At 37.3% G+C, this 21,470-nt stretch overlaps 1 protein-coding gene across 6 annotated transcripts in view; it reads left to right on the top strand.

The window, feature by feature from the left end:
• Window positions 1–21,470, top strand: part of INTS9 (integrator complex subunit 9) — a 162,834-nt gene that overhangs the window by 54,664 nt on the left and 86,700 nt on the right. For 4 of the 6 annotated variants that reach the window (XM_077152908.1, XM_077152907.1, XM_077152909.1 and 1 more), the window contains one exon: window positions 9,666–9,805. The exons of the other annotated variants lie outside the window; for them this stretch is intronic. In XM_077152908.1, the coding sequence (XP_077009023.1) occupies window positions 9,666–9,805 (140 nt within the window). The remainder of the gene's footprint in view (window positions 1–9,665; window positions 9,806–21,470) is intronic. 6 annotated transcript variants of the gene reach the window in all.

Here is a 21,470-nt window from a genome sequence, read left to right as displayed (position 1 = left end):
ATCAGAGAAACCCAATGAACCTCAAATAGAATAAATCCAAGTATGGCTACTACAAGTCACATGCTACTCAAACTGTCAAATGTTGAAGAGAAACAAAAAGTTCTGAAACAGCACACGAAAAGCAATCTACTGCATACAAGAAAAAACACAATTACTCCACAGGCACTGTGAAGGCAAGAAGGTAATGGTATGATATTTAAGATCCTAAATGAGAAGGGCTTCCAGCCAAGAATTCTTTATCCAGCCAAGTTGTCCGTCAGAATTGAAGGAGAGATTAAAATCCTGAAACACAAAGACTAAGAGAACTAGTCAGCAAGAGCCCTGCCCTACAAGAAACGCTAAAGGGGAACCTGTCACCTGTAAAAAAACAGGAGAGGGAGGTCAGGAGGAGAGCACAGAATTGAAGAATATCAGTGTCAGTAATTTAAAGGATAAAAGAGAGAGGAAAAGTAATATATAGATCTGACAAATAAAAACTAAATGATATGATGGTAGATTCAAGAACTGCTCTTGCAGTAATAACTTTGAATGTTAACAAACTAAACTCACTAATTAAAAGATACATATTGGCAGAATGGATGAAAAAATATGATCCATTATATGCTGTTTACAAGAGATGCATCTTAGAACCAAGGATATGAATAGATTGAAAGTGAAGGGATGGAAAAAGATATTCCATACAATCTGTAACCAAAAGAAAGCAGGAGTAGCAATACTAATATCAGATAAATAAACTTTTAAGTGTAAAGACATCATAAGAGACAAAGAACATTATATTCTAATAAAAGGGACAATTTAACAAGAGAAAGCAATCATAAATTATGTTTATGCTCCTAATCAAGGAGCTCCAAAGAACATGAGGCAAATATTGGCAGAATTGAAGAAAGCTATAGACATTTCAGCAGTAATAATGGGAGACTTCAATACACCACTCTATACTATAATAGAACAACCTGACAGGATCCAGAAGGAAGTAGAGAGCCTAAACAGCAGGATAAATAAATTAGACATAATAGACATATATAGATCATTACACTCTAAAACACCAGGATGTACATTCTTCTCTAGTGTACATGGAGCATTCTCCAGGGTAGATCATATATATTGGAACACAAACTAAGTCTTTATAAATTTAATAAGATTGAAATTATCCAAAACACTTTTTCTGATCACAACAGAATACAGCTGGAAGTTAACCAGTGGGTCAAAGAAGAAATTGCTGTAAAAATCAGTAAATATCTGGAAACAAATGATAATAAGAATACAACGTATCAGAAACTTATGGGATGTGGCAAAGGGAGTGCTAAGAGGGAGGATTATTGCCCCAAATGCCTATATTAAAAAACAAGAACACTTCGGGACTTAACTGCTCACCTGAAGAAATTAGAGAAAGAACAGGAAACTATCCCCAAAGCAAATAAAAGAAGAGAAATAGTGAAGATTAAAGCAGAAATAAATGAACTGAAATACAAAAAATAATAATAGAAAAAATCAGCAAGAATAGAAGTTGGTTCTTTGAGAAAATCAATAAAATTCATAGAGCCCTAGCTAGACTGAAAAGAAAAAAAAAAATAAGGAAGACACAAGTAAACAGAATCAGAAATGAGAGGCTAATCATTACCATGATTTTAACAATCATATGAGAATACCATGCACAACTATATGCCAACAAACTAAACAACTTAGATGAAATGGGCAAATTCCTAGAAACACACACACTACCTGTACTGACTTGAGAAGAAATAGAAGATCTCAAAAAACCAGTCACAAGTAAAGAGATTCAATCAGTCATCAAAAATCTTCCCACAAGGAAAAGCCCAGAACCAGACAGCTTCACAGGGGAATTTTATCAAATATTCCAAAAAGAACACCAGTCCTGCTCAAACTCTTCCAAAAAATTGAGGAAAAGGAAATGCTACCTAAATCATTTTATGAAGCTAACGTCACTCTAATACCAAAACTAGATAGAGACACTAAAAGAAAACTACAGACAAATCTCTGTAATGAACATAGATACTAAAATCTTCAGGAAAATATTAGCAAATAAAATCCAGTGACACTTCAATTCCCGGTACCTACCCATGCAAAAAAAAAGATCCAATGGCACGTTAAAAAAACTACACATCACAATCAAGTGGGGTTTATACCCAGAATGCAAGGGTGGTTCAACACCAGAAAATCAATTAGCATAGCACAGCACATTAACAAATTGAAAGGGAAAGATTCCATGATCCTATCAATTGATGCTGAAAAAGCATTCAACAAAATTCAGTATCCTTTCCTGTTAAAAATACTTCAAAGGTTTGAACTGAAGGGAACTTCTTCAGTATTATAAAGGGCATATATGAAAAACCCATATCCAGCATCATACTTAATGGCAAGAGTTTGAAAGCATGACCCCTAAGATTGAGAATGAGACAGGGATGTCCTTGTCACCACTGTTATTCGACATTATACTGGAAGGCCTAGCTGGAGCAATTAGACCGCAGAAAGAAATAAAAGGTATCCAAATAGGAAAGGAAGAAGTAAAACTTTCATGATTTGCAGATGACATTATCCTATACTTAGAAAACCCTGAGAATTTTATAACAAAGCTACATGAACTAATAAAACAGGATACGAAATTAATATACTAAAATCAATAATGTTTCTATATGCAAGTAATGACCTATCTGAAGAGGCTAGGAAAAATTCCATTCAAAACAGCAACCAAAACAATCAGGTATATAGGAATAAGCCTAGCCAGGAATATCAAGGACGCGTACACAGAAAACTAGAAAACATTGTTAAAAAAAATTAAAAAGGGCATAAATAGATGGGAGGACATTCCATGTTCATGGATAGGAAGGTTGAGTGTCATTTAGTTGTCAGTTTTACCCAAATTGATCTACAGATTCAATGCAATACCAACCAAAATCCCAACAACCTGCTTTGAAGACTTGGAAAAATGAGGTATCAAATTTATTTGGAAGGTAAAGAGACCCTGGATAGTAAAAAAATTCTTAAAAAAGAAGAGCAAAGTAGGAGGACTAAATTTCTAATTTAAAGCTTCCTGTAAAGCCACAGCAGTCAAAACACTATGGCATTAGCACAAAGATAGTTATTGACCAATGGAATTGAATTGATAATGCAGAGATAGACCACCAAATCTAGGGACAATTTATCTTTGGTAAGGCCCCCAAAACCACTGAACTGGGACAGAACAGTCTTCAAAAAATGGGTATGGGAGAATTGGTTCTCAATAGCCAAAGGAATGAAAGAAGACCTCTAACTTACATCCTATACAAAAATTAATTCAAAGTGGGTTAAAGACTAAATGTAGGAGCCAATACCATGAAACTTCTAAAAAAATGTAGGGGAATATCTTCAAGATCTAGTAATAAAAGGTAGCTTCTTGAACTGTACACCTAAAATACAAGCAGCAAAAGAAAAAAAAAACAGATAAATGGGAACTCCTTAAGATCAAAAGCTTCTGTAATTTAAAGGACTTAGTCAAAAACGTGAAGCGGCACCCACCTCAATGGGAGAAAATATTTGGAAACCACATACTGGATAAAGGCTTGATATCCCGTGTACATAAAGGAATTATACAGCTCAACAACAAAAACCAAACCACCCAGTTATAAAATGGACAGAGAATATGAATAGACACTTTTCCAGAGAGCAAATACAAATGGCTAAAAAGCATATGAAGAGATGCTCTTTTTCATTAGCTATGAGGGAAATACCAGTCAAGGCAACAATGAGAAATCACCTCACCTAGAACATGGTTCCTATTAAATAATCAGAAAACTATAGATGTTGAAGAGGATGTGCATAAATGAGAACACATTCACTGTTGTGCAGCCACTGTGGAAAATGGTTTGGCGATTCCTCAGAAAACTAAATATTGCTATGGCCCAGCAGTACCAATACTCAGTATATACCCAGAAGAGCTGAAAGCAGTAACACAAACAGACATTTGCACATCAGTGTCCCATAGCAGCACTCTTCACAGTTACCAAAACGTGAAAACAATCCCAGTGCCCATCAACAGACGAGTGATAAACAAAATGTGTTTTATACATATGATGGGCTATAATACAGCAGTAAGACAAAATGAGGTCCAAAAGCATATGACAACATGGATGAACCTTAAGGGCATAATGCAGAGTGAAATAATTCAGACACAAAAGAACAGATACTGTATGATTTTGCTATTATGATGCTGGTGAAGTTAATCTCAGAGGTTACACTGCAGAATATAGCAGACCTCGAGGTACACAAAAACTAGAGACCGGGAAAAGACTACCCAGTGAGGTTGAACTTAAATGCAAGGAAACAGATAGAAATGATAGTAACTAATTAGTGGGGTTATACACATAAAAAGGAAGCTAATCTGCTGGGACTAAGGTAGAATAGAATACAGAGTAAAAGATGATACTGTATGTACTCTAGATCTTCACCTACTATATGAGACTAAAAGCAGAGAGGTTTATTATATCTAAAACCTAATTTTTTTTTAATACGCAATCTAAATCAACCTGTCTGGATAGCTCATTTCAACAACCCAAACTCCTGGAGTCTAGAATGGGAACAAGGCCTTGTAATTTTGTATAGCTTAATGTAATACCTGGATACATTTCAGACTATGGTGGGCTGATAATTAAAAAGTATTGGTAGATGTAGGTACTGGAGAATCTTAGCCTGCCTATCAGTATGCCTAAGAGTTATTTCTGGAGGACCTCTTTTGTTGCTCAGATGTGGCCTCACTCTGTCTAAGCCCAACTCTGCAAGTGAATTCATTGCTCTCCCTGCTACATGGGACATGACATCCAGGGGTGAAAATATCCCTGGTGACATGGGAGAAGATTCCCAGGGATGAATCCAGCCCTGGTTCCGTGGAATCAACAATTCCATCTTGACCAAAAGGGGGGAAAGAAGTATAACTAATATAAGTATCAGTGGCACAGAGAGTTCAAATAGAGTTGAGAGGCTACTCTGGAGGTTGCTGTTATGCAAGCTTCAGTTAGACATTGCTACCTATTATAACCTGTCAAGCCCTAACCAGGACCATTCCAGCCAATCCTAAAGAACACCTAGGGCAATATATAAGATTCCACAAGGGTTCCATGCACTAATGTAACTTTTCAGAAACCTACTTTTTTCAGATGGGTCCCTGAACCAGATAAGTTCTGAAACCCAGAGGGCCCAGCCTCTCTAGAACATCAGATACTTCCATTGCCGTACCCCATAGTAGTGACAGACCCTTCCAGCATGAAAAAGTTAGAATGGCCATAGCCCAAACACCCCTTTGAAAGATCAAAGGTGATGGTGGAGTTATTCAGAGAAGAAAGGATTTAACAAACGAACATAATTGCTGAATCATTAAATTGATAACCCTTTTAGTCCCCAGTATCTTAGAGCAGCTAGAAGTAGAAACCTAAAATTGTGGAATTGTAACCCATGCCATACTCTGAAATAGGTTCTATAACTAATTGTGGTGCTGTACTTTGAAATTTATTGCTTTTTTTGTATTTATGTTATTTTTCACAAAAAAGAAAGAAAACATGTAGATTGTGGTGATAAAAAAAATATTTAAGCCCTCTAGCCTCCTATGTTCTAGAGCAGCTAGAAGGAAAAATCTGAGATGATGGTATAGTAGCCCATGACAAACTCTGGAATCTGTCCTGTAATCACTTGGTGAAGAGTGCTTTGAAAACTATTACTTTATTTCTTTGCTTTATATGTACTACTATACAATAAAAAGTTAAAAAAAAAAAAAAAAAAGTATTGGTAAAGTCCCTTGAGGAGGGTCAAAGGAAAAACATTTACATGGAACTATTAAACTTTCCATTTGGGAAACCCTGGGTACTCTCTCAACCATTGGGAACTCCCAAGAAAATAGGCCATGCCCTTGGCTTTAAAGTTTACCCATATGAAACTTATTTCTGCACTGAAGAAGCTGAGACTACCTATAATGAGGCCTAAGAGTTGCTTCCAGGAAATCTCTTGTTGCTCCGATGTAGCCTCTCTCTTAACCCAACTCTACAAGGAAAATCATTACCCTCCCCCACTACATGGGACATGACATTCAGGAGTGAAAGTCTCCTTGACAACATGGGGTGTGACTCCCAGGGTGAAAAGAAGTGTATTAAAATAAGGCATCATTAGCAAAGAGAGATCAAATAGAGTCAAGAAGGTATTCTGGAGGCTTCTCTTAGGTAAGCTTCAGTTAGTGCTGATTGCCATTGTTTGTTAAACCCCAACTAACATCACTGTTCTTAAAAATAACACCTAGGGTTCATTGATTGTACACCAAGTATGGAATGTTCATATGTTAAGAATGTTTGTGTTTGTATATTGTTTTCTCAATAAAAATATTTATTTAAAAAAAAAGAACACTTAGGGTTCAGGGGTCAAACTGGGTATAAACGTTTCATGCACTGTTTACTTTCCTGGAACCTATAATTTCCATAGGGTTCCTAGACCAGATAAATCCTGAAACCCATAGGGACCAACCTCTCCAAGATTACATCCCCCTATCCTTTAGTGTCAACACCACTTCTCCACATGAAAATGTCAGAATGGGCATTGCCTCAACATCCCTGTAGATTGACAGAAGGATCAAAGGAGAAGGAGGAGTTGTAACAGAGAAAATAAGATTTACCAAAGGAGTGTGACTGTTGAGTACTGTTATTTCTTCAAGCCTCCAGTGTTTGGGAGCAGCTCAAAGGAAAAATCTGAAATATTGGAATGGTAACTCTTAACTCTGAAATCTGTCTGTAACCCCTTGTTAAAGTGTACTTTGACAATTATTGCTTATTCTTTCTTTATATATGTGTTATATTTCATAGTAAAAATCATTTTTAAAAAAATAGTTCTAGAGAGGTAGTGGAGAGTAGCACCAGCAGAACGTTATATGATTCTTCATCATGATAGTGTTTTGGTTTGCTGAAGTTTCCAAAATGCGATATACCAGAAACCGATTGGCTTTTATAATGGGGATTTATTAAGTTACAAGTTTACAGTTCTAAGGCCATGAAAATGTCAAATTAAGGCATCAACAGGAGGATTCCTTCACTCAGCAAAGGCCAGTTGCATACAGGATTTTTCTGTCAGCTGGGAAGGCACATGGCTGGCATCTCCTTGCCCTTGGCTCTCAGGTTGCATTGCTTTTAGCTTCTGATTCCAATCTCTTTCTATGCCCATTCTCCAAATTTCTGTGTCTAGACATCTGCATTCTATATCAGCTCTGAGCTCTTTCTCTCTCTTGTGAACTCTTTGGAGGACTCCTGTAAACTAATTAAGACCCACCTTGAATGGGTAGCCTCACATCTCCATGCAAATAATCTAATGAAAAGATCACACCCACAACTGATTGGGTCACATTTACATGTAAACAACCTAATCAAGAGGTCCCATCCTACCACAGGTCTGTACCCATAAGATTGGATTAAAAGAGCCTGGCTCTTCTAGGGCACATAACAATTTCAGAATAGCACAGTAAGTAAGGATATTGTCTTGGAAGTGTGTACTATATGGAAAGGGGTATTAATAAGCTATGATTGCCATCAGCTATTTTATTCAGAGATTGTCATTGTCCTAGCAGTGAGTATCTTAGAACCTCTGCTCTACGATGCTGTCCTCAGAAGCTGATAATGCCTTGGCAGTTTTATTACATTCACTTACTTTATGTATAGAGTCTTTGTGTGTGTGTATAGGAGACAGAGTAGAGAAGATGAGGATCGAAACCGGTTGGTTTCCCACAGACCCTGTTTAATAATTCTAACTTGGGAGCCTTGTAGGTTGGTTTATTTTTTTCTTTTAACATTTTTTATTTTGAAATATATGTACAAAAAAGCAATAAATTTCAAAGCACATTGTAACAACTAGTTATAGGACAATTTTCAGAGTTTGGTATGGGTTACTGTTCCACAATTTTAGGTTTTTACTTCTAGCTATCATTCAACCAGAAAATACCTATGGCCAAATGGCATATTGCCTTTTACCATTTACTTATGTCACAGACTTCTTTATTACGTCTTTGTGGCGGGAAATATTAGTTCAACTACCCATTCTTCTAACTAAAATGCTTCCTAGATTTTTTTATACCTATCCCTTAGTGCACTGTGTAGTTTCTTAGGGTTAACTTTTTCATTAGTGGAAATTCAAGCTCTCCAAGCCATAGTGTCTCACTTTTTCCCACAGAGGTTACCGCTTATAAAGTTGCTTTCCTTCAACAAAATGCACTGAAGCCTGTTTTGTACAGGGTATCATAGGGATAAGAGGAGCAGAGATGAGTCACATGGGATTCTTGACCTCAGAGAGATTCAGTTATTGAAGGATAAGGTGATACTTGAGGTGCAATTGTTTAGAGTGATAACTATCATAAAAGGGATATATATAACGTGATTTTGGAGTTCTGAAGAGGAAGTGGTTTCTTTCATCGGGGAAAATCAAAAAGACTTAGTGAAAGAAATAACATTTGAATTGAGCATTAAAATACAGGTAGGTTTAACTATATGGGTATATTAGTCAGGGTTCTCTAGAAAAACAGAACCAACAGGAATTGTCTGTAAATATGCAATTTTATAAAAGTGTCACACATCTGTGGGGCACACAAGTCCAGGGCAGGCTGCTAGCTGCCAACTCCAATGAAGGTCATTACTGAACTCTCCAGAAGAGGCTGGCTGGCTGAAGGAAAAGTGAAAGTGCTCTCTTCTCCCTTGAAAAAAAAAATCTTCTACTGTTTGGATTAAATCCAGCTAGTTGAATTGTCTCATTGAGGAAGAGTCTCCCTTAGTTGATTTGTGATGTAATCAGCCACAGATGCAATTAACTGACCGATGACTTAATAAACCAGCCTTTGGGTTATTAACCAGCTCAGAATATCCTTACAATAACGGTTAGGCCAGTGTTTGCTTGACCAGACAACTGGGACCATCATCTGGCCAAGTTGACACATGAATTAACTATCACAATGGGGAACACATTCCATTCGTATTATTGACTCAGCAGCGAAGGAGTTTTCATAAACCAAACATGTGCAGCATTGTCCCTCAACTGCTAACCTGTCTTTTCCCTTTTTCATATTACCTTAATAATTGAGCTAAAAGGGTGGATTTGAAGTTAAGATTAGGATAGAATGTAAGAGTTTTCTTTCAAGATTCTGTGGTGACTTTTTGTTTCCTTTTTTTTTTTTTTTTGGCTCTATATCTAGCAATAGTAATCAAAAGTTGCCTCCCACATTTGACTTTTGAAGAGGTGGTTTCTGTGTACTGTTTCGCATTTTCTGTCAGTCTGCAGCAATGGTACATTAGTTTCTAGCATGCCTTCATGGCTTATATTGTCTTCTCTTTGCTTCAAGTTACCTGGCAGCAGCTGCTGAAGTAGTGCTGTCATTTATCCACGTATGTCTGACTGAGAAGGATTTGTGTTCTGGTAAAATCAGGGTAGTGCTAGTAGACTGGCTACATTCTCATTGTTAGCATTCCTGTCCTATTCCTTAATGTCACATATTAGAATCTATCCCAAAATGAAAGAATAGAAGTGTTGCAAGAAGTAATCATTACTCTGTAGTAAAAAAAAAAAATACTCTGCATTCTGACACCATTTTTCAGTCACATCATGTTGATCTATGTGTCCTGAATAGATATGTATCATTCCCTCCACTTTCTTTTCAGACCGAGCTAATAGATTTGTCTACGGTAGATGTGATCCTCATCTCTAACTATCACTGCATGATGGCACTGCCCTATATCACTGAGCATACCGGTTTCACAGGCACAGTATATGCTACAGAACCCACCGTTCAGATTGGCAGGTGAGAGTATTTATTCTTGGTCTATTAAAATGTTACTGGAAAGCTCCTTTCTGTCAGTGGTATTAATAGAATGTTATGCTAGAAGTGATTATTTCCTTCTGAACAACTGACCCAAAGATTAGGCATGAGTAGGCATCTGTTTAGATAAGGAAATGCTCAGTAGGGATTGATGCTGCAAAATTAGTTTTTTATTTTACATAAACTACAAGAAAGAGCTCTCAGAGATGGCTCCCCTGTGCAGATGATACTAGTTAGAGAAGTTAAAGTTTAGGAAGAGGACACAAAGATACACAGAAAAGAGCTTCAGAGGAAGGTACATATTATATTTTTTAGAAGAAGAAATTATATTATTTTGCTTGCAGAATTTCTCCCCTTTCATGGTTTAATGCAGGCTATAAATGGAGACAGGGCTTGTAGAAAACAGGATAAATAATTAGATGGTTAAGTTGTCTTTACTGTTGTCTGAGTGAAATTTAAGACTCTGAGGAATAAAAACTACAGTCTTCCTTTCTGTTCCTACCAAATCTTCATATTACAACTGGTTACTACAAGTATCCATAGCATCACTTAGTGAGGAAAAAAATTAGGCAAAGAAAATTACCCCAGAAAAAAAAAATGATTTTAAAGTAAATCAACAAGTATGATATAAGTTGAAACTATCAGGACCCAAAATATGGGAATCTGGAGCCAATATAGACTTCTGGGTTTGGGTTTTAGTGTCTTACAGATATCCAATAAGGTGGAATTAATTCTGAAGCAAAATATTTCTTGTTTTTGTGCCAAACCATGTGACCTGCCATGTATATAGAAAAGTACAAGGAATATGAGGAAAGGCCATAAGCTAAAAATATTAGACTCTAGTGTGAAAAAGTTAAAGCATGAGGATAGTCATATCAGACTGTTCTAATGAAAGCTACAGTCAGAATGATAATATAATTCCATTATGAAATGGAATTCAAGATGTTGAGATTCTGTTTCTAGCTTTTAGTCCATCATCTAGTCATCATGAATTATAACAGTTTTCTGTCCCATGTATTCCCATATAATGTGTACCATTGATCCAATAAAGTGAGGCATTTCTTACATTCCCTCAATTTTGATTCTGTGATTAATCCATTCTGTGATCTTTGGAGCCTATCTTTTTGCAGATCCTTCAGTTAAGTTTTGTTGTTGTTGCTGTTGTTTCTATTAGAACAGGTGTAAGTTCACAGAAAAATCATGCAGAGGTAACATACCATAAAGAGACCCACCCAATATTCCCTATTATTCATACTTTATTACAACTGAGGAAACAATATTATTATGATTATATCATTATTCATGTAAGTATTTAGTATTAGGCCTAAAAGTAGTCTTCCACATAGAATTTTGCTCATTCAAAACATGTGTCAAGAAAATTTATTAGTTTAAAACATCTACTTGCTATTTTCCTTAAGAAAACAACCACTACCCCTGCTCCCACCAAAATTAGGTACTTCATAGTCATTTAACATTTTTCCTCTTGTACTTTTAGTAACAAAAAGGCAGAAATTTAGAATGAATGTTAAACCATAGGTTTGGGGGCGGGCCGCGGTGGCTCAGCGGGCAAGGTGCTTGCCGGCTATGCCGGAGGACCTCAGTTCGATTCCCGGCCCCAGCCCATGTAACAAAAACGGAGAAACGGAATGCAATAAAACAAGAAAATGTTTAAAAGATGTTTCCCTTTCTTCCTTCTATCCTTCCTTCCTTCTCTCTGTCTTTAAAAAAAAAAAAAAAAAAAAAAAAAAAAAAAAAACCATAGGTTTGTTCATTTTACTGTCTCTTTGAAGCTTGCAGAAGAGCAACCTCCAGAATAGCCTCTTGACTCTATTTGAACTCTCTCAGCCACTGATACTTTCCTAGTTACACTTCTTTTCCCCCTTTTGGTCAGGATGGCATTGTTGATCGCACAGTGGCAGGGCCAGAGTCAACCCTGAGGATCATCTCCCATGCTGACAGGGAAACTTTCATCCCTGGATGTCTTGTCCTACATAGCTGGGGAGGGCAGTGTTTCACTTACAGAGTTGGGCTAAGAGAGAGAGAGGCCACATATGAGCAGCAAAATAGGTCCTCCAGAGATGACTCTTAGGCTACCTATAGGTAGGCTAAGATTCTCCGCTACATACATAAGCTTCACAAAAGCAAACCTCAATTTGACACAGTATCTGGGGTTTCCCTGGTGGTAAAGTTTAATAGTTCCGTATTGTTTCTCCTATCCCTCAAGGGACTTTGCCAATACTTTTTGATTATCTGCTTAATATACTCTGGGATGTATCCAGGCATTACATTAAGCTATAAAGTATTAAAGGCTCTCATTCTTATTCTGGGCTTCCTGTGTTTTGAGTGTTTAAATGATCTATCAAGACAGGTTGAGTTAGATTATTTGCTACAGAAAATTTAGCTTCTGGGCAAAGTAATCTTTCTTCCTTTGGTCTCAAAGAGTAGGTGAAGTTCTAACATACAGTCAATGTCTTTCTTACCTCTGTATTCTAAATTACCTTAATCCTGACCTGACTGACTTTGTTCTTATCTCTGAATATATATTATAATCTATATAATATAAATAACACAATGTAATATATGTAATATAATATATATATAAAATAGCCTCTCAAAATCCAGAAATAACAATTACAACTCCAGACTAAGTGTAACTGCTATAAGAGCTTACAGTCTAGGCCCCAGTTTTCTCATAAGTATTTTCTAAATGAGATCATACAATATTTGCTCTTTTGTTTCTGACTTATTTTGCCTCACCAAATATCACATATATTCATACACCTCATGTCAGGCCTCACAACTTCGTTCCTTTTTGTAACAGCATAATGTTCACCAATCAACTTCTCAGCATGTCTTTCAGCGACCTCTGTCTGCTCAGCCTCATGTGTAACATCCAAAGTCAACAGTCCATCAGTTTTAGATGGACTTTTTCTCCGGAACAACTTTCATTGTTCCCAAGAGAAAGATAGCCAATAAACACATCCTCCCCAAATAGAAAATCCAAACCTCCCCTTAACTTTTGTTCCTCCCCCATTATATACCCCTGGTATTGCTGCAGCCTTGTTTATGTTTTCCTGTTAAACATAGCCCATAGCAGGCAAAAGCATGTTCTTGGCTTACAATTAAGTTCAACCTCATTAGCTAACTAACTGTTCACCTGTCTCAAGTTTCTGCGTGTCTCTAGTTCCCCTATATTCTGTGTTATAAGCCTCTGATTTTACCTTTACCATGTCATAAAAGTGGAATCATACAGTATCTAGCTTTTTGTGTCGGGCTTATTTCAGTCAACATTATGTCTCAAGGCTCATCCATCTTGTCGTTTCAGGATGTCATTTCGTCTTGCTGCTGCATAATATTTCATCATATGTTTATGCCATTTTTTGTTAATTTACTTGTCTTTTGATGGGCACTTGGATTGTTTCCATCTTTTCACAATTGTGAATAGTGCTACTGTGAACATCGGTGTGGAAATGTCTGTTCATGTCACTGCTTTCAGCACTTCTGGGTATATACTGAGTAGCGATATTGCCAGGTCATAAGGCAGCTTGGTATTTACTTTTCTGAGGAACTGCCATCCTGTCTTACATAGTTACTGTTCCATTATACATTCCCACCAGCAGTTTGTAAGTGTCCCAAATTCTCCACATCCTCTCCAACATTTGTAGTTTCCTATTTGTTTAGTAGCAGCCATTTTTATAGGTGTGAGGTGGTATCTCATTGTAGTCTTGATCTGCATTTCCTTTATAGCTAAAGAAAATGAGCATCTCTTCATGTGCTTTTAGCCATCTATATTTGTTCTTCTTTCTTTCTTTCTTTTTTTGCATGGGCAGGCATCAGGAATTGAATCTAGGTCTCTGGTATGGCAGGCGTGAATTCTGCCTGCTGAACCACAGTGGCCCACCTATATATTTGTTCTTTAGAAAAATGTCTATTCGTATGTTTAGCCCACTTTAAATTTGGATTGCTTGTTCTTTTGTTGGGTTGTATGATTTCTTTATGTATACAGGATACCAAACCTTTTTCCGGTGTGTGATTTCCAAATTTTTTTCCCATTGAGTTTGACAAAGTCTTTTGAGGTGCAAAAGCATTTAATTTTGAGAAATTCCCATTTATCTATCTTTGGTTGCTTGAGCTTTGGGTATAAAGTTTAGGAAGCTACCTCTAATTACTTAGGTCTTCAAAGATGTTTCCCTACATTTTCTACTAGAAACTATATGGTACTGGATCTTATATTTAGGTGTTTGATCCACTCTGAGTTAATTTTTATATAGGGAATGTGGTAAAGGTCCTCTTTCATTCTTCTGGTTACTGATATCCAGTTCTCCTATGCCCATTTATTGAAAAGACTACATTGTCCCAGTTCAGGGGATTTGGGGGCCTTGTCAAAGATCAGTTGACCATAGATACATGGTGGTCTATTTCTGTGCTGTAGACTCAATTCCTTTGGTCAGTAGTTCTATCTTTTTGCCATTACTATGCTGTTTTGAGCACTGTGGCTTTATAATAAGTTTTAAAAGAGGAAAGTATTAATACTCCCTCTTCATTCATCTTTTTTAGGATGCTATTAGCTATTTGGGGCCTCTTTCCCTTTTAAATTGATTTGGTAGCTAGCTTTTCCAAGTCTTCAGAGTAGGTTGTTGGAATTTTGATTGTTATTGCATTGAATCTGTAGTTCAATTTGGGTAGAATTGATAACTATATTTAACCTTCCTATCCATGAGTAGGGAATCACATTCCACCTATTTAGAACTTCTTTAATTTCTTTTAGCAATGTTATGTAGCTTTCTGTGTACAAGTCCTTTACTCCCTAGTTAAGTTCATTCCTAGATACTGATTCTTTTCGTTGTTAAAAAATTGAATACAGTTTTTTCCTTTCTAGACTCCTCAGTTAGACCGTTGCTTGTGTATAGAAACATTACTGATTTTTGCACATTAATTTCATATCCCACTACCTTGATGAATTTATTAGGTCACGTAACTTTGTTATAGATTTCTTAGGATTTTCCAACTATAGTATCATGTCATCTGAAAACAGTGAAAGTTTTACTTCTTCTTTTCCAATTTGGATGCCTTTTATTTATTTCTCCTGTCTTCTCTAGCTACAATTCTAGTACAGTGTTGAATAATAGTGATAACAGACAGCATCCTTGTCTTGTTCCCAATCTTAGGGAGAAAGCTTATATCTCTCTATGTTAGTACTTTGCTGGCTATGGGTTTTTAATATATGCTCTTTATCATACTGAGGAAGTTACCTTTGATTTCTACCCTTTGAAGTGTTTTTATCAGAAAAGATGTTGAGTTTTGTCAAATATATTTTCAGCATTAATTGAGGTGATTATTTGATTTTTTCCCTTTCATTTTGTTAATGTGCTGTATTACATTAATTGATTTTCTTGTGTTGAACCATCCTTGCATTCCTGGTATAAACCCCACTTGGTCATGGTGTATAATTCTTTCAATGTGTTGTTAGATTTGATTTGCTAATATTTTATTGAGAATTTTTGGATCTATGTTCATTAGGGAGATTGGTCTGTAGTTTTCCTTTCTTATGGCATCCTTACCTGGTTTTGGTATTAAAATGATACTAGCTTCATAAAATGAGTTATGTAGAGTTCCTTTTTCCTCAATTTTTTTGGAAAAGTTTGAGCAGGATTGGTGTTAGTTCTTTTTGGAATGTTTGATAAAATTCCCCTGTGAAGCCATCTGGCCTTGGACTTTTCTCTGTAGGAAGATTTTTGATGACCGATTGAATCTCTTTACTTGTGATTGCTTTGTTGAAATCTTCTATTTCTTCCTGAGTCAGTGTAGCTTGTTTGTGTGTCTCCAGTAATTTGTCCATTTCATCTAAGTTGTCTAGTTCGTTGGCATATAGTTGTTTGTAGTATCCTCTTATGATTTCTTTTATTTCTTCAGGGTCTGTGGTAATGCACCCATTCTCATTTCTGATTTTGTTTATTTGAGTCCTCTCTCATTTTTTCTTTGTCAGTCTTGCTAGTGGCTCATCAATTTTATTGATTTTCTCAAAGAACCAACTTTTGATTTTATTGATTCTTTCTATTGTTCTTTTGTTCTCCCATTCATTTGTCTCTGCTTTAATCTTTGTTATTTCTCTTCTTCTATTTGATTTGGGGTTAGTTTGCTGTTCTTCCTCAAGTTCCTCCAGGTGTGCTGTTAAGTCCTCGATTTTTGCTCTTTCTTGTTTTTCAATATAGGCATTTAGGGAATAAGTTTCCCTCTCAGCATAACCTTTGCCACATCCCATAAGTTCTGATAAGTTATACTTTCATTTTCATTCATCTCCAGATGGCTAATGATTTCTCTAGCAATTTCTTCTTTGACCCACTGGTTGTTTAAGACTGTGTTATTTAATCTCTGTATATTTGTGAATGTTCTCGTTCTTTGGTGGTTATTGAGATTCAGCTTCATCTCTTTCTGACCAGAAAAAGTGCTTTGAATAATTTCAGTTTTTTTAAATTTATAATGATCTGTTATGTGTCAGCATATGCTCTATCCTGGTGAATATTCCATGAGCACTAGAGAAGAACATATATCCTTGTGCTTCGGGGTGCAATGACCTATACATTTCTCTTAGGTCTGATTCATTTATCAAGTTATTTGACTTCTCTATTTCCTGGAAGATCTTTTTGCATCCTTTCACTTTCAATCTGTTTGTATCCTTGTGTCTAAGATGAGTCTCTTGTAAGCAGCAAAAAGCTGGATTATGTTTCTTAATCCAGTCTCCCAATCTGTATCTTTTAATTGGTAAATTTAATCTGTTAATATTCAGAGTTACTACTGAAAAGACATTACTTGAATCCAACATCTTATCTTTTTTTCTTTGTCAGATCTGTATATTCTTTTCCCTCTTTCTCTTTGTATTCTTGAAATTACCCTTCGTGGTACTCTTCAATTCGGTGCCCTCTTCCAGACCTCCCTCTCCTGTCTCTTTTTTTCAGCCAGCAGAACTTCTTTTAGTATTTCTTGTAGGGCCGGTCTCTTGTTGACGGTTTCTTTCAGGACTTCTTTGTCTGTGAAAACTTTAATCTCTCCCTCAGTTTTGAAGGACAGTTTGGCTGGGTATGGAATTCTTGACAGGAAGTCTTTCTCTTTCAGGATCTTGAATATATCAGACCATTGCCTTCTCGCCTCCAGGGTGCTAGTTGAGTAGTCTGCACTCATTCTTACTTGGTTTCCCTTGTATATAGTAGATTATTTTTCCCTTGCCAGTTTCAAGATTTTCTGCTTCTCTTCAACATTTGACACAATGATTAGTATGTGTCTTGGGGAAGGCCTATTTGAATTCATTCTGTTTGAAGTTCATTGGGCTTCTTTGACTTGTGTATGTATGTCCTTTATGAGAGTTGGGAAGTTTTCCCCCATTATATCCTCAACTACTCTTTCTAGCCCTTTACTCCTCTCTTCTCCTTCTGAGACACCAGTGATTCTTATATTTGCACGCTTTGTTTTACCTATCATTTCCCTGAGTTCCCATTAAATTTTTTCATCTTTTTTTCCATGTGCTGCTTTGGGTCTTCAAAGTCAATTGTCCTGTTCTCTATATCACTTATTCTCTTCAAATCTGTCTCTTCAAATCTGGTGTTGTCTACCTCTAGTATGTTTTTTATTTGGTCAATAAAGTCTTTAATCTCTGTGATATCTGCTGTTTTTCTATTTATTCTTCCAAATTCCTCTTTATGTTCTTTACTGTCTTCTTGATCTCCTTTATGTCATTTGCTATTTCACTAATTTTATTAAGTAGATTTGTATGAACATCTTTGATTAGTTGTTCCAACGTCTGTGTCTCCTCTGATGTTTTAATTTGGTCATTAGGCAGGGCTATATCTGTCTGCATTGTGATATACTTAGTCATCTTCTGCTGTCTTCATGACATGTAAATATCTTGATTGATTTACTTTGGGAATTGATTTCCAACAGTAGTCTAAGGCCTTGTGTTTGTGGGATGCTTGTACAGCAGGGAGCAGAGTACGGTGTGAAACACTCATGCAGTGATTTGTTTTAGTGCCGGTGTGGGCGCAGGTTGGGTACGTTACGCTGATGCTTGTGAACATGGGCGCCCAGCAGCTAGGGAGAATGTAACTGTGCGAGTGCACTGGTCTTGGGGGCATAACCCTGTTGTGCTCTGTCTACGGCACGGGGCCTTTTGTGTGCATGCATAGACCTGTGGCAGCAGGTCTATGTTATAACTTCACATACTGGGGTCTTATGTTTCTCGGCTGCACAGGTCAGCACTTTCTCAGAGCTGGGAAGTGTAGCTGAGGGCTGTGCACATGCGCAGTTCTAGGACTGCTGTAAACTGAGGTTCCCAGAGCAGAATGATGTGATTGGGGGCCCGTGCGCATGCGTGGTTCTAGGAGTGCCATTCACAGAGCTCGGTGAGGGGGGGCAGGGTGAGGCTTTGCGACACTATGGTCAGGGGGGCAGGGGTAGCCTGGGTATGGAGGTTAGTGCCCGCAGCCTTTAAGTGCTGGCAACATATTGCAGGGAACAGGGCAGGGGCAGTAGTGCTCGGGAGGGATTCAGGAGAGGTGAGTTGGGCTGTACTTGGAGTCGGGGTGTGTGGCAGATACATGCACAGGATATGGGGCAGATACATGCACTGGGGCCTGATGGTTTCGGTGCATCTGAAGCTTAGGGAATGGGAGTGGGTGACAGGGTTTGGGTGCGTGGGATGTGAGGTGAGTTGCCAGTCACGGGGCTGTGCTGGTGAGGGTAGTGTGCCCAAGGAGTGCAGCCTGGCTTACTTCCTAATTCCTGGCTCCCATCCATGCACTCCCTGCTTCCGTGCCTCCTCACCAGGCTCCACCTTTCAGTCTCTCAGTTCCTTGGGCTCAGCAACAAGGTGTCGAAGGCTCTCCCAGGTCAGATGCACTCCCGAATTGCCACCTCATTTGCCTTCCTGTCCCTTCCCTAACTTTTCCATGGAGCACGGCTGATCTCGAGCTACTCTATTCAGCCATCTTCCTGGAAGTCTCTCTTGTATTTAATCATGCACAACTTAAAAAAAAAAAAAAGACCTCATCAGCAGTTTCAACATTCTGCATAGCTATGTCTTTAGTCAGGTCCACAGTTCATTAGAAACGTTGTCTGTCTTCTAAGTTATTATAGATAATAGTTTTGCCAAGTACATCACTACATTACATGGGTTGCCTTTTCTGTAGTCTCCTATTATAGCCTCACTGCTCTTCCAAGCTTCACTAAAATTTCCCTCACCAGTTTTCCAGCCTATGTCTGCTGCTCTGTCCCAAAGCCTTTGCTATATGTTTTAGGTTTTTGATTCAGCATAACACCTATTTCCATAAGAGTGCTGTCTCAAGTAGTCTTTCCTGTGTAGCTTAGTATACTCCAAAACTTAATAATTTAACAAATAAATTCTGCTTCTACCTATGAAGCATTCTCTTAGCAATTTCTTATTTAACCCACTTGCTGTTGAAGATTGTGATATTTAATCTGCATTTATTTGTGAAAGTTCTCATTCTTTGGTAGTTATTGATTTCCATTCCATTCTGTTGTGAGCAGAGTAAGTGCTTTGAATAATTTCTAAGTTTTTAAATTGATGAAGACTTGTTTTGTGATCCAGCGTATCCTCTATCCTGGAGACTATTCCATGAGCAGTAGAGAAGAATGTATATCCTCATGTTTTGGGGTGTAATGACCTATACATATCTGTTAGGTCTAATGCATTTATCACATTGTTTAAGTTCCCTATTTCTTTGCTGATTCTCTGTCTGGTTGTTCTATCCTTAGAAGAGAGTGATGTATTGAAATCTCTTACTATTATTGTGGAAACGTCTATCCCTCCTTCAGTTTTGCCAGTGTTTGTTTCATATACTTTGGAACTCCTTGATTGGGTGCATAAACATTTATGATTGTTATTTCTTCTTGATGAACTGTCCCTTTTATTAATATATAGTGTCCTTCTTTGTCTCTTATGTCTTTACATTTAAAGTCTATTTTGTCTGATATTAATATAGCTATTTGTGCTTTCTTTGGTTACAGCTTGCACGGAAGATCTTTTTCCAGTCTTTCATTTTCAGTCTATTTATACCCTTATTTCTAAGATGAGTCTCTTGTAAGCAGCGTATAGCTGGATTATAGTTCTTAATCCGTTGTACCAATCTGTATCTTTTAAATGGTAAATTTAGTCCATTAACATTCAAAGTTATTACTGTAAAAACATTTCTTGAATCTACCCTCTTACCCTTTGGATTATATTTGTCAGATCTGTATATTATTTTCCCTCTTTCTCTTTTTATCCTTTAAGTTACCCTTACTGGTACAATTCAATTCTCTGCCCTCCTCCAGACCTCCCTCTCCTGTCTATTTTTTTCAACTGGCAGAACTCCCTTTAGTATTTCTTATAGGGCCAGTCTCTTGTTGACAGATTCTTTCGGTATTTGTTTGTCTGTGAAAATTTTGATCTCTCCCTCAGTTTTGCAGAACAGTTTGCCTGGGTACAGAATTCTTGGCTGGAAGTCTTTTTCTTTCAGGATCTTTAATATGTCATACCACTGCCTTCTCACCTCCATAGTCCCAGTTGAGTAGTCCAAACTCAGTCTTATGTGGTTTTCCTTGTATGTAGTATATTGTTTTACTCTTCATGTTTTCAGGATTTTCTACTTCTCTTCAACATTTGACAGACTGATTAATATGTGTCTCGGGGAAGACCTATTTGGATTTATTTTATTTGGAGTTTGTTGGGCTTCTTTGATTTGCATATTTATTTCCTTCGTAAGGTGTGGTAGTTATGTTCAGCTTGGCCAGGTGAAGATGCCTTGTTCTTTTGCTGTGGACATAAGCCAATGGCATGTGAAGTTCAGCTGTGCTGATTACATCTGCAGTCAGCTAGGAGGCATGCCTGCTGCAATGAATGATGTTTGGTTTAATTGGCTGGGTGCTTAAATGAGAGAGCTCAGCATAGTACAGCCCAGGCAGCTCAGCATACCTCATCTCAGCACTTGCAGCTCAGCCCAGGCCTTTGGAGATGCACAAAGGGATAACCCAGGGGAAAGTTATTGGAACCCAGAGGCCTGGAGAGAAGGAACCTCAGTTGAAAGTTAGCTGCCTTTCCTCTGAAGAACTATACTTTTTTAACTAGATAAATCCCCTTTTATTAAAAGCCAATCCATCTCTGGTGTGTTGCATTCTCGCAGCTTTGGTAGACCTAGAACATAAGGGTTGGGAGATTTACCCCCATTATATCCTCAGCCAGTCTTCCTAGCTTTTTACTGTTCTCTTCTTCTAGGACACTGATGGTTTTTATATTTGTGCTTGGTTTTGTCCATCATTTCCCTGAGATCTAATTCAAATTTTTCCATCTTTTTTGTCATTTGTACTTTTGTGAGTTCCAAATAAGTTGTTCTGTCCTTTAGTTCACTTATTCTTTCTTCTGCCTCTTGTTGTGTCTCTAGTATATTTTTTATTTCATCTATTGCATCTTTAATCTCTGTGATATCTGTTATTTTTTAATTTTTTCTTTCAAATTCCTTTTTATGCTCTTCTAATGTCTTTTTTGTCTCCTTTATGTCGTTAGCCATCCCACTGATTTTATTTATTATAGTTCTTGAGCATCTTTGATTAGTTGCTCTAAAGTGCATCTCCTCCAGTGTTTTAATTTGTTCATTAGGCT

This window comes from Tamandua tetradactyla, chromosome 3 (assembly GCF_023851605.1).
Source record: "Tamandua tetradactyla isolate mTamTet1 chromosome 3, mTamTet1.pri, whole genome shotgun sequence".
Classification (NCBI taxonomy): domain Eukaryota; kingdom Metazoa; phylum Chordata; class Mammalia; order Pilosa; family Myrmecophagidae; genus Tamandua; species Tamandua tetradactyla.
The sequence above is the reverse complement of the archived record's forward strand: the minus strand, read 5'-3'. Positions and strand labels throughout refer to the sequence as shown.